Raw genomic sequence first — 12508 nt, forward strand, 5'->3', positions numbered from 1 at the left:
GCCTTAACGCGTCTTTTCACGTGGTCGACATGTTTATTTCGATTTGGCGATGTTAGTGATGTAGTGTGGCCTCCTCCACTTTCCTCTCGTCCGCGGGACGGAATTTGTGTACCTCATCTGTCTGCGTCTAGAATTGTCTCCTGTCACAGGGCGAGAATGTTTTCAAAATGTTTACCTCTCGAGGAACTGAGGCGGGCCGTGGGTACCAGCCCGGTATTCATCTTGACTGATGTGGGAAATCGCCTAAAACCCTCATCCAGCCCGGCCGGCATACCAGCCCTCTGAGGAAGTCCACCGGGAGGATACGAATCGAGTCCGACGCATACCCCCGAATTACGGAAGCGGTGTGCTGACGCGTACTTCATCTCCCTCCATAACGAGCTGAAAAAGTTCACCCCAGAAACCCTACCATCCGCTTTCATTACACAGAGAGAGTTGTTGGTTGAGGTCAGGATTTCCTAACACCTTTTCTTTTGCTAATTCAGCCTTTAGAAATTTGAGCGCAGCTTGAAATCGCTCAATTCAGTCAAAAGTTGCATCCATTGCCAATTCTTCTAATAAGCATGAAAAAAAAGTGTACTTCAAAACAAGTTTCCAATAGAGCTACACAATCCTGGAACCGATTTTAATTGTTTAGTCAGGATCGTTCCTGATCTTCTCTACCAATATTACGCGTGTCTCATGAGCTTAACGTTCGTTTTCACAGTTTAGGTCGGTCACTACGTTACATGTGGTGAGAGGTAACGCATGAAGTTTGGTATTCACGGCACACTCTTGACACTTTGTATCCCAGAATATTGAATTGGCTAAATGGTTCAAATGGCTCTGAGTGCTATGGGACTTAACATCTTAGGTCATTAGTCCCCTAGAACTTAGAACTACTTAAACCTAACTAACCTAAGGACATCACACACTTCCATGCCCGAGGCAGGATTCGAACCTGCGACCGTAGCAGTCCCGCGGTTCCGGACTGAAGCGCCTAGAACCGCACGGCAATATTGAATTCCCCAACCATTTCCGAAATGGAATGCCCAGTGCGTCTAGCTCCAATTGCCATTTTCTTTTGTCACCTCAGCGTAATTCGAAGCTGAAATTTCGGAAAATGACATTTCCTCTTCCACTCTTCGTCACCATCTTACACATTCCTTTGCTGAAAAACAAATCTGCTTCTTGCGGCTCTCTTCTATTAGCTGAAGAATGCGTGAATATTGACGAACGACGTGAAATTCATGACAGCTGTGGTAGTTAAGTTCGTTGTGTAATTTACATTGTAACATAACGGTACGGTCAAAGTTTCAGGAGACACTTATCACCTCTAGAAAGAGACAATCCAGAAGCGCTTTATGTCCATGTTAGAATGCATTTTATACAGGGTTCTACAGTACCTTATTCGAGGGAAACAATGTACCATTATACCACATGGAACGGTATAACACCCCGCCGACGACGATGTTATGAGATACAGAGCACAAGCTGGGACTGGAGTAGAACGGGGCAGGAAATTGACTGTTTCCTTTTTAAAGTAATCACCCTTCTACTTCCGGCGTTCCTAACCTGCTTACGTTCGCGCTCACAAATTGTAGTTTCCGCCAGTAGCAGCACAGATTTGAACTGCATAACAAGCGCAGCAGCTAGTTATTGGTAGGAAATAAAATTTCCGTTAAACATCTTCACCATGGAAGGTGGTAATTATTTCAGCGGAAACATTTATTTAGCTGATGGCGACGGCGTGAATCAACTTAGTTCTGCAGCATTCACTCGGAAGATGACGAAGTACGGCGGGATGCTCTTCGCGATGTGAATAACAAGTAAGATTTGCCCGGCAGCCATCCAGTGTAACTAGGAAAGTCACTTCGTAGTGTAAGTGAAGACTACTAGCAAGGAATTTAGGATGTGTCAGCTGTCTGTCTACAAGTTAAAGTCTATGCTGCATCAGGACTGTCTGTCAAATAATTGATGCTAAGTTCCTTTTTCAGTATACGTAAACTAGAGGCCTATATCTCGCATTTATGAGAAAAAGGCAATATATTATCCATAATGTGGAGACGATGTTTCCTGAGGAAGAAATTTTGCAAGTAATGTGAAGTACATTTGCATAATCTGAGTAATGATGTTTATTAAAATTAAGTACAGAAAATCGTGAAGTGGTGACTAAGCTATTTCCTTTATGTGTAATCAATGTCTAGTCAAAAAGAAGGACACAATTCGAGTATGTGCATGGAGTAAGGTGGCAAGTGGAGTCACATACATCTTCAGTGATTCAGTTTTAAAACTGTGGAAGGCACTGGAGCAGCAGTAGCCGAAGCCATAACCAACCAAAACGTAAGCTCACTTCGCTCTGAAGACTGCAATGAAATAAACTAAATTAATAGATGTGGTTCCACTGACAGAGCCCCACAAAGGAAAGAAATAGGATTTTACTAGACAGAAGGAGATTAACGGAATAAAAGCAATAAATCACTTAACGGGAAGCATTAATCTTACTGGGAACAGGATATATTGTAACGTTGTCGTATCTGGCCCCCCGAGTCAGTGTATACAAGATATTTGACACCGTTCGCTTAGTTAACACACACTGACAGGCCAAAATAGACAAACGCAGTTATCTGTAACATGGAACACCGGAAAAATCCAGATGACAACCACAAAGCTACGATTTTGTTACTGCAGTGTTTAGTTCGGTTAGTTTCTAGGCACGCACTGGTCACAGAGATGATGCAGTCGACGACGACGACGACTACGACGACGGCAACAAGAACAACAACAACGGTGCGAAGGCGCACCTGGGAGGAAGTGGCCACGACAAGTGAAAGTGAGCGTTCTTTTTGGGGGACAGAAGCTGTCAGCAATTGAAAACTTTACAGGTCGCATCAAAACGTATGATCTGTAACAGCAGTCCCAATGCGACCCGTAGAACAGTACCATTCACAATTGCACGAAACTATTTCAGTCTTCAGTTCAGCGAATGGGAATCCATACCCACCTCAATATCACCACAACGCACGGCATTATGGGACTGATGATTACCATGTACATCAAATACTGTCAGTTAGTTTGAGCACCGCAGTTACTGTGACCACGCAACGAATACATCTGATAATCGTGAGTAGATTCAGATAAACAATGTTAAGGCCTAAAATAAAATACATGAATACAGTTCTATCTCCGAACTACCAATAAGAGGGAAAGTATTAAGTAATGCGTAAAAAAGAGTAACCCTTCATGAAATGCACTCTTAGTAGCAATCAGTAAAGAAATCCTTAGTAAATTCACAACTGAATATCAAATATTAGTATGTGCCCTTAACGAGATTTGGTTAGGATAAGGATTGGTGTTTCAGAGGGCTTGAAGTATTCCCATATGATACGGAACATGGATATGGAAGGAGAGCACTAATGATAGAAATAGTGTTAACAACAATTCCGTCGACCTAAATTCCAAACTATTGACAGTTACGCTAGACAGTGTGTCAACATGAAAGACATAATCGTTACACGGGTAAACCAAGAAAACAGACGCAGCTAGAGGTAGACTGCAGTGAGTATACGCTTTTCGTAACTTTAGCTTTTTACTGAAGCTATGCAGAAAGTTGTACAAGGGTCCCTCGGCTTATATTTCTATTTTAGTGGAAAAATGAGAGACGGAAGCTTCACTTTTGCTTGCTCATTACTGCGATAAAATACAGTAAATTAAAACAAATTTATTGCTATTGGTGCTGTTGTTGTTTTCAGTGGAATTTTCATTTAACTTTTCCTTAGTTCCATTTTCTATTAGTATTTAAAAAAATACAGTCTGGAGGTGTTATGGCGTATTGTATAACGTTGAGTCATTGAAGCACATGCCCAATTGAATACGAATCCATACAGGCAATAAAAACGTAATTTTCTATGTATGTATGTATGTATGTTCCTCATCTCCTCCAAGACCACTAGACCGATATCAACCAAACTTGGTATACATATCACTTTAAGTCTGTAAAGAATCGCTGTGGAGGTAAGAATCACCAGCGTATCAAAGGCGGGGGTTGACGGTGATAAGGAAGTGTAGACCACGACGCGAGAGGACCCACAATTTATTCATTCAGCATTTGAGTATGAGAGCATTTAGTGACTTGAACAAACCTAAATATAATTTCAAACTTTTACGAAACTTTTTATCGTTGACATCCACCACGAAATTATGAAAGGAAAAAAAGTTTATCGTTTACTACATATTTGCTGTTCACACAGTAAAACTGCCGTATCAGCCATTACGCTTTAATTTATTAATTCAGACACATTTAATTCACGTATACCACTGAATGCAGCTGCGAATTAATTTGATTTTACGACACATAGTTCAGGAGATAAGACCACGAATATTGAGATGTGCGAAAAACTGCCGCATCATACATGACGTATAAATTCACTACTTCTTTACTACTATATTCGCAAAAAATTTAGCAGACAGTATCCACATATTGCGCTGAATGTACCTAGGAAATTATGTCATTGTACGAGATGTAGTTCAGGAGTGTAACATCATTAACATTGAGCTCCGTGAAAACGAAACTGCATGGCGATATTCGCTGAAGATACAGGTGAAATATGTGTGCTACATGTTACACATATGTGAAATATACACTCCTGGAAATGGAAAAAAGAACACATTGACACCGGTGTGTCAGACCCACCATACTTGCTCCGGACACTGCGAGAGGGCTGTACAAGCAATGATCACACGCACGGCACAGCGGACACACCAGGAACCGCGGTGTTGGCCGTCGAATGGCGCTAGCTGCGCAGCATTTGTGCACCGCCGCCGTCAGTGTCAGCCAGTTTGCCGTGGCATACGGAGCTCCATCGCAGTCTTTAACACTGGTAGCATGCCGCGACAGCTTATGTGCAGTTGACGGACTTTGAGCGAGGGTGTATAGTGGGCATGCGGGAGGCCGGGTGGACGTACCGCCGAATTGCTCAACACGTGGGGCGTGAGGTCTCCACAGTACATCGATGTTGTCGCCAGTGGTCGGCGGAAGGTGCACGTGCCCGTCGCCCTGGGACCGGACCGCAGCGACGCACGGATGCACGCCAAGACCGTAGGATCCTACGCAGTGCCGTAGGGGACCGCACCGCCACTTCCCAGCAAATTAGGGACACTGTTGCTCCTGGGGTATCGGCGAGGACCATTCGCAACCATCTCCATGAAGCTGGGCTACGGTCCCGCACACCGTTAGGCCGTCTTCCGCTCACGCCCCAACATCGTGCAGCTCGCCTCCAGTGGTGTCGCGACAGGCGTGAATGGAGGGACGAATGGAGACGTGTCGTCTTCAGCGATGAGAGTCGCTTCTGCCTTGGTGCCAATGATGGTCGTATGCGTGTTTGGCGCCGTGCAGGTGAGCGCCACAATCAGGACTGCATACGACCGAGGCACACAGGGCCAACACCCGGCATCATGGTGTGGGGAGCGATCTCCTACACTGGCCGTACACCACTGGTGATCGTCGAGGGGACACTGAATAGTGCACGGTACATCCAAACCGTCATCGAACCCATCATTCTACCATTCCTAGACCGGCAAGGGAACTTGCTGTTCCAACAGGACAATGCACGTCCGCATGTATCCCGTGCCACCCAACGTGCTCTAGAAGGTGTAAGTCAACTACCCTGGCCAGAAAGATCTCCGGATCTGTCCCGCATTGAGCATGTTTGGGACTGGATGAAGCGTCGTCTCACGCGGTCTGCACGTCCAGCACGAACGCTGGTCCAACTGAGGCGCCAGTTGGAAATGGCATGGCAAGCCGTTCCACAGGACTACATCCAGCATCTCTACGATCGTCTCCATGGGAGAATAGCAGCCTGCATTGCTGCGAAAGGTGGATATACACTGTACTAGTGCCGACATTGTGCATGCTCTGTTGCCTGTGTCTATGTGCCTGTGGTTCTGTCAGTGTGATCATGTGATGTATCTGACCCCAGGAATGTGTCAATAAAGTTTCCCCTTCCTGGGACAATGAATTCACGGTGTTCTTATTTCAATTTCCAGGAGTGTCTGTGATATGTGCTATTTTGGGCAATGCAACAGATAAAAAAGTCTTACTACACCCCTGGATCGATTTCAACCAAACTCGCCACACATATTACTTACTATCTGGAAAGAAATACTGCGGAGGAGGGAGGCGGGGAGGGGGGGGGGCGGGTAAGAACCAGCAACCTCATATTGGAATGGGTTCGATAACATGGAGAGAGAACAGGGGGAGGAAGAGATGGACAAACAGAGAGGGGAAAGGAGGAGGTAGTCACAGATAGGGGGGAGGGGGAGAATATTGACAGAGAAAGGGTGAAGGGGAAAGGGGCAGAGAAAGGAAAGAGGAGAGGATTGACAGAGAGAAGGTCAGGAGGAGACGGATTGAGAGCAGAGAGGACGAGCTGTGCAGAGACACAGGGGCGAGGAAATGGAGAGAGAGAGAGAGAGAGAGAGAGAGAGAGAGAGAGAGAGAGAGAGGAGGAGGAGGAGGAGGATGATGTTTGGTTTGTGGGGCGCTCAACTGCGCTGTTTTCAGTACCCATACAAATTCCCAACCTTTGCTCAGCCCAATCTCGCTACTTTCACGAATGATGATTAATGAGGACAGCACAAACACCCAATCATGTCGAGGAAAGTGAAATTCCCCGACCAAGCTGGGAGAGGAGGAGATAGCGGGTAGGAGGAGATAGAGAAAACCGAAGGAGATGGACTTAGAGAGATGAGGAGGAAATATACAAAGGCGGGAATAGCAAATGCACAGTGGAGGAGGAGCAGATGGATAGAAACTGGGGAGGAGCAGATGGACAGAGAAAGAGGGGCGTAGCAGATGGACAAAGGGACAGGAGTAGATGGATAAACAGTGGGGCTGTAAGACGTGGACAGAGTGACGGGAGAGAATGAGAAGGACATAGAGTGGGGCAGGGAAGACGGACAGAGAGAGGGGGAAGGAGGAGATGGGCTAAGAGAACTGGAATACACACGCAGGCAACACCGGTTACTCATCTAATTTATTAAATAATGAAAGACAACTCATCACCTGAGTTGCGTTTTGAGGGATTGGCCTAAGCTTAAATCACATGCTTTGTACATACCTGAACTAGATCGAGGTAGAGCCCTGCGCAGACCATTCCTGTGCCGGCAATGAGGAAAGCAGGCAGCACCTGTCGTATGATGTCGCAGTAGGTCTCCGGCACGTCTTCACCTGGTGTGTCCTCCGTCATCTGGTCGAGGAAATCTCCGGAATCGTCCCGCGAGGTCGCCTCAGTCTCCACCCGGTCCACCTCCTCCTGCTGAGGTCCGCTTTTGACAACGGATAATTCCTCCCTAATGGCGCAAACATTGGTGTCGAAGTCTGCCCCGTTGGTGGCATCGATGTACGGGACATCGTCATCGTCGCCAGCCGCTTCGAGAGCTTCAAGGAATTCCAATTCATGCTCCTCACACGGTCCCGCAATACCACCTTCCTCCTCTGCAAGAAAACACAGTACCAGCACAATAGACCATCACCTTAACGTTAGAAGTGAAGCCTGTTGGCACATTAAATTATTTTACGTTCATTTAAATTTACTAACTTAACACTTATGCAACCATGAAGATTTTCTTTTGCCTGTACATAAATGAAAGATATCAGTATATGTACATATGTGTGAGAGAGTCAGCGACCGAATGTGATGAAAACTAATTATTTCTCTCTACGTTCGGAATATAAATTTTTCCATTTCAATGACCTCTGTGACGATAGAGGCAACGGAATTACTTACGCAGACGGAAAGCTGCATAGTTTGGAAGAAAATCATGTGACATTTCTGGAAAGACATTTTCGCATCTTTGACGTGGAAAGCGATTACTATTGTAATCTAAATATGAAAGCAGGTTGCGCAAAAGAAAATTCACGCATCTAGGTCGTTCATATATTGAAATTTTTATAAATAGAGTAAATGTAGCGTAAAACCTACAATCATTGAATGTGCTGTTGTAAAATGAATAATTCAAACCGTAATGGTTCTTGGTGCACACAAGAAAGCAAGCACACCAGACCAAAAAACTGTAACACTAATACCCTTTAATACCGCTTTCAGCCTTGACAGTGCCTTCAGTTCGCCGAGGGAGGGAGACGACCACTTTCTTCAGGTATGCGATAGGCAGCTGATATCACTCACTGATTATTACATCTCGCAGAGTTGCCAAATGTCGGGAACGGTGATTGCTACGTTTCATCCACTATTACGTACGGTTAGAGAAATTTTCTATAGGATTAAGATGGGGTAATTCAGCGGACTAGTCGAGTGCACGAGGTGTGCCTGATTGCCAGCCAGGAACGTTTGCGTGCAGCCCCGTGATCGCGGCTGTTATCGTCTTGGAAGACGGGAGTGTACACAGCGTACTCATCATAAACATGGATAAGAAAGGGCAACGCTTGATCACCGAAACTGTTGAAATAAATATCCCGCTTAATCAGTAGGGCTAATTCATGGCACGCAAAACATCCCTAAAACATATCAAAACGACCTCGGACTGAATTACACCATTTACGTACGCGTGTTAAACGCCTCATAGAACTGTCAGTGTAGTCGATTTCTTGCATTACTTGAAAAGAGGCAAAACTGCTCCTCGAAGGACCACTCCCGACGCGTCCAGTCAGTTACTTTTGTACGGGACTCCGAATGTCCATTGCATGCAGTTTCTTTCGCAACCTTTCCTCGGAAACTGTTTGAGATAGACCTGCATTCACGAACGACTACATTTTCTGTCGTGTATAAAACCGACTGTCAGTGACGCTTGTATGCTGTCCTGCCAGTTTGCATCTTTCTTACAACCACTGCTCTTACGCCGTGTTACGTGACTAAGAGTGGTACACTATTCGTTTTAGACAGTCCTCATTGATACACGATCTTCATGCAGTGTAAAGTCATGTGCATCTCCAAACGCGATAACCCTTGCTGACATTCTGTCGCGTCTCCATACCGACTCGCTTTACTCCGCTGATTCCACGCTACTGATTGGGACATAAATACCATTAAATGTCATGACTTAGATCTGCAGTAGAGTCATATGACCGCCTGTTACCAGTTCCACACCAGCTCCATCACTCTAAAGCTTCAGTGGTGGCTCATATTTTGTCTGGTGAATTTATAAAAATTTTAAGTCAAAAACCTGAAAAAGCTAACCAGCATTTTTAACTAGATGTGTTAAATACTAACAGGCAAATGCTTCCACTGATAGAAGGACGGATGTAGGTCACTTCTAATGGCGGATGCCAGGAAACACGTCGGCTTAAGTTATCCTCGGTGGAAGCAGGATAGTACTGTAGGCGCCACTTTCAAACCATGCATCCTAGCAGGAAGCAACGAGAGCATATCGCGTTTGGTCTTTAGAGCTGGTAAACCTTCGATAAATATCAACAAAGAGGCTCGTTATAGATCAAGTATATGGTATGATCGAATTCTTTTTGTTCTTTCGGCAGCGATATTAAACAGATTTTCATTTACACACGTTGTTTAACTTAATAATTTTCTTAGCTTATCAGGAAAATACATTCATATCTGCTTTCAATAGGAAATAGAGTTGCATTCTTTTTCATTTACAGCAACATGTTCTACGGTTGTAGGTTTTAATTCATTAATAAAATATTTAAAACCTGTTCCTCCTGGATTCATGATCCTACGTCCTATATTTACAATTGTATTAATGTAATAAAAACTGATTATTTCAAGGCTATGTGAATATTGTTTCAGAAATGCGTACATGGCTTCTTTCCCAATCGTGCTAAGAGTAACGTTCAAAAATAACGTAGTGGCCCCCCTCCCTGCAAGTCTTACAGTGTTGAAGGCTGTGGAGATTCTTTTCAACTTCGACGAGCTACTTTTTAACTCCTAACAAGTATTTTAAGACGTCTCGAAAGAGCACATTTAATTTTCTCGGTACCCGCATTAGATTTTTCTGTCTACACATCTGAATGTAGTCATAGGAGGCTGAAACCACCCATTATTTATATTGAAACTGCAGGTGGAAGTAAATTTGTTTTCAAATGAATTAATGTAGCTTTAGAATAATATTCAGGAACCGCATCTCATACTTTACAGTACAATACAACCCGTCAGAAACCCTCATGCCCTTCAGTAATTATGTTCTGGATCGTTATTAGTGGTCAGTATTTCCCCGAAGGAACTGTTCGAGTCCGATTTGCAGACTAATTCAGTCAAGATGGTAGTCACTGATTCTTTATTATCAAAGTTCTGAACAGGATTTGCAGATAATGTTACAATACTACAGTACTTCTCAGGGATGGATGGCGTATCAGAAGCAGTTAACATAAATATAGCTTCATACTTCTGGGTTAAAATTTGTGTTGTTTGACGACAAAATGCACACTCAAAAGTTGTAATGTATTAAAAATCGTACAGGGGTTGAACAAAAATATGGAAACTCCACGAGCAATGCATCCTTGAACATAAATGCTGATGCTACCCATGTTTGCAGGTTGTGCTGTTGTATTCGACCACGAACGGCAACTTCCAACATACTTGATACGTTGCAAGTGTCAGAAGTGCTCAAAACAGTGTTCTGAGTAGTTGGGAGTGCATTATGTCACAGCTAAGTGAATCCGAACGTGGGTACACGTGTGGTTGGTGCATCTCTGACCAAGGAAGCCGAAATGTTTGGTACCTCAAGAGGCGACGTATCGAAGATTTATACTGCATACAACGGTAAACATCATCCACTAAAACACAACGCGGACGAAAGTTGTGTTCAGTGATCGTGACGGACGGTCACTGAAGAGGATTGTGGCGAAAAACAAGAGGACGGCAGCTGCAAAATTTACTGCGGAACTGAATTTCGCATTCGCGAACTCTGTCAGCACCAATACGACACGAAGGGAGCTCCATAAGCTGGGACTTGTAGGGCGAGCTGGAATTCCAAATCCACTCATCAGTGATGCAATTGCCCCTAACAGGAAAACATGGTGCCGAAGCCATAAAACCTAGACTATGGAGCAAGGAAATAACGTAATTTGGTCCCATGAGTCCTGTTCCACACTGTTTCCAATTTCTGCCCGAGTTTACATTCAGGAGTCAAACATGGTGGGGGTTGAGTGATGATTTGTGCACCCATATCGAGGTATTCCACGGGCCCCATGGTTACTCCTCAAGGTCGAATTACTGCCAAGGATTATGTGACCATTTTGGGTGATGTCTGTTCCCCAGTGGTGATACTGTGTTCCAAGACAACAGCGCCCTTCTTCACGCGGCTAGCATCGTCCAGGACATGTTTTGTGAACACAAGGACGACTTGTTGCATTTCCCCTGGCCGCCAAAGTCACCAGTCGTCTTAGTGGTATACTTTGGTGAGAAGGATGCGTGATCGCTGTCCACCTCCATCATCCCTATCTGAACTTGCCACTATTTTGCATGAAGGATCGTATAAGGTACCCTCGAAAACTGTACAGGACCTGTGTATATCCATTTCGAGACGACTGGAAGCTGTTTTAAATACGGTTTCCCTACGCCGTATTAGGCAGTGAAATGTGTTGTGCTTTCCGTGTCTGCATATTTCTGATCACCCCTTGTAGGTCTTGCGGCTTAACTTTTATTTCAAACTTTTGTTTTTATTTGGAACTCTTTCTCATTGCTGCAATAAAAGTGTTTACAGTTTCTTATCATGCACATTCAACGGAGCTGAAGTCAGTAACAGTCGCTGTCTCTATCGGATAAAGTATAATATAGCTGATATCCTTCCGCACTACAAAGGAATTTGCTGAAAATCTACAACAAATGGAAATTAAAAAAAGTGTCTATATAAAAATTGTCTATAGCATAAGAATGGGTAATCTAAATCAGCCATCTGCCGCTGCATTTGACAGAAAGTAAATTTTACACAAATAAGTAGAAATAAATCAGAAATGAAAAGTTGCACATAAAAATGTTTATAGCTCAATAACACCAATAGAACAACAAACAGACATTGCAACACACAGATACGAGGGAACGTATATGGAACACTTGGTCGAAATACTAGAAATGCTTGTAGCGCAACCTGGAAAACAGAAATAAAGAGAACAGAAACGTAACATACACACTGGTTAAAAGTAGGAAAGTAATCGTAGACGGTGGTGTTAACGTAACTAGCGGAAGTGACATTTAGAGAGAAATAGGCGACAAGAAACGCGGAGTCTGTGTTCTGAGGGTAATGAGTTGTTTACGTCACGGACCAAGCCTTCCAGACTGACAAAATCACCATGCGAATCATTAAAGTTCCTCGTGCGTCACACTTGCCACGTCAAACTGGCGCATGATGTCACACGATCAGCCCTCAATCCATGAATTATCCTGGTAGAGCAAACGTTAATGCAAATGGTAGGAACGCGTAGAAGTATCTCCAAGATATTTTAGGGTCCTCACGAAGGCAGAAACGAACTGTCTCATAGCTACAGTAAATCGTGACCCGGGTGGATCTTATCATAATCACCATGCTGCATTCTAGAGTGAGTTAGTACCCTATTACG

At 44.2% G+C, this 12508-nt stretch overlaps 1 protein-coding gene across 1 annotated transcript in view; it reads right to left on the reverse strand.

Annotated features, from left to right (window-relative positions):
- The window catches only part of LOC126470938 (solute carrier family 41 member 1-like), a 345317-nt gene that overhangs the window by 190642 nt on the left and 142167 nt on the right, over nucleotides 1-12508 (reverse strand). Inside the window, exon 3 of the mRNA XM_050098989.1 lies at nucleotides 7098-7474. Within this exon, the coding sequence (XP_049954946.1) occupies nucleotides 7098-7474 (377 nt within the window). The remainder of the gene's footprint in view (nucleotides 1-7097; nucleotides 7475-12508) is intronic.

This window comes from Schistocerca serialis, chromosome 3 (assembly GCF_023864345.2).
Source record: "Schistocerca serialis cubense isolate TAMUIC-IGC-003099 chromosome 3, iqSchSeri2.2, whole genome shotgun sequence".
Classification (NCBI taxonomy): Eukaryota; Metazoa; Arthropoda; class Insecta; order Orthoptera; family Acrididae; genus Schistocerca; species Schistocerca serialis.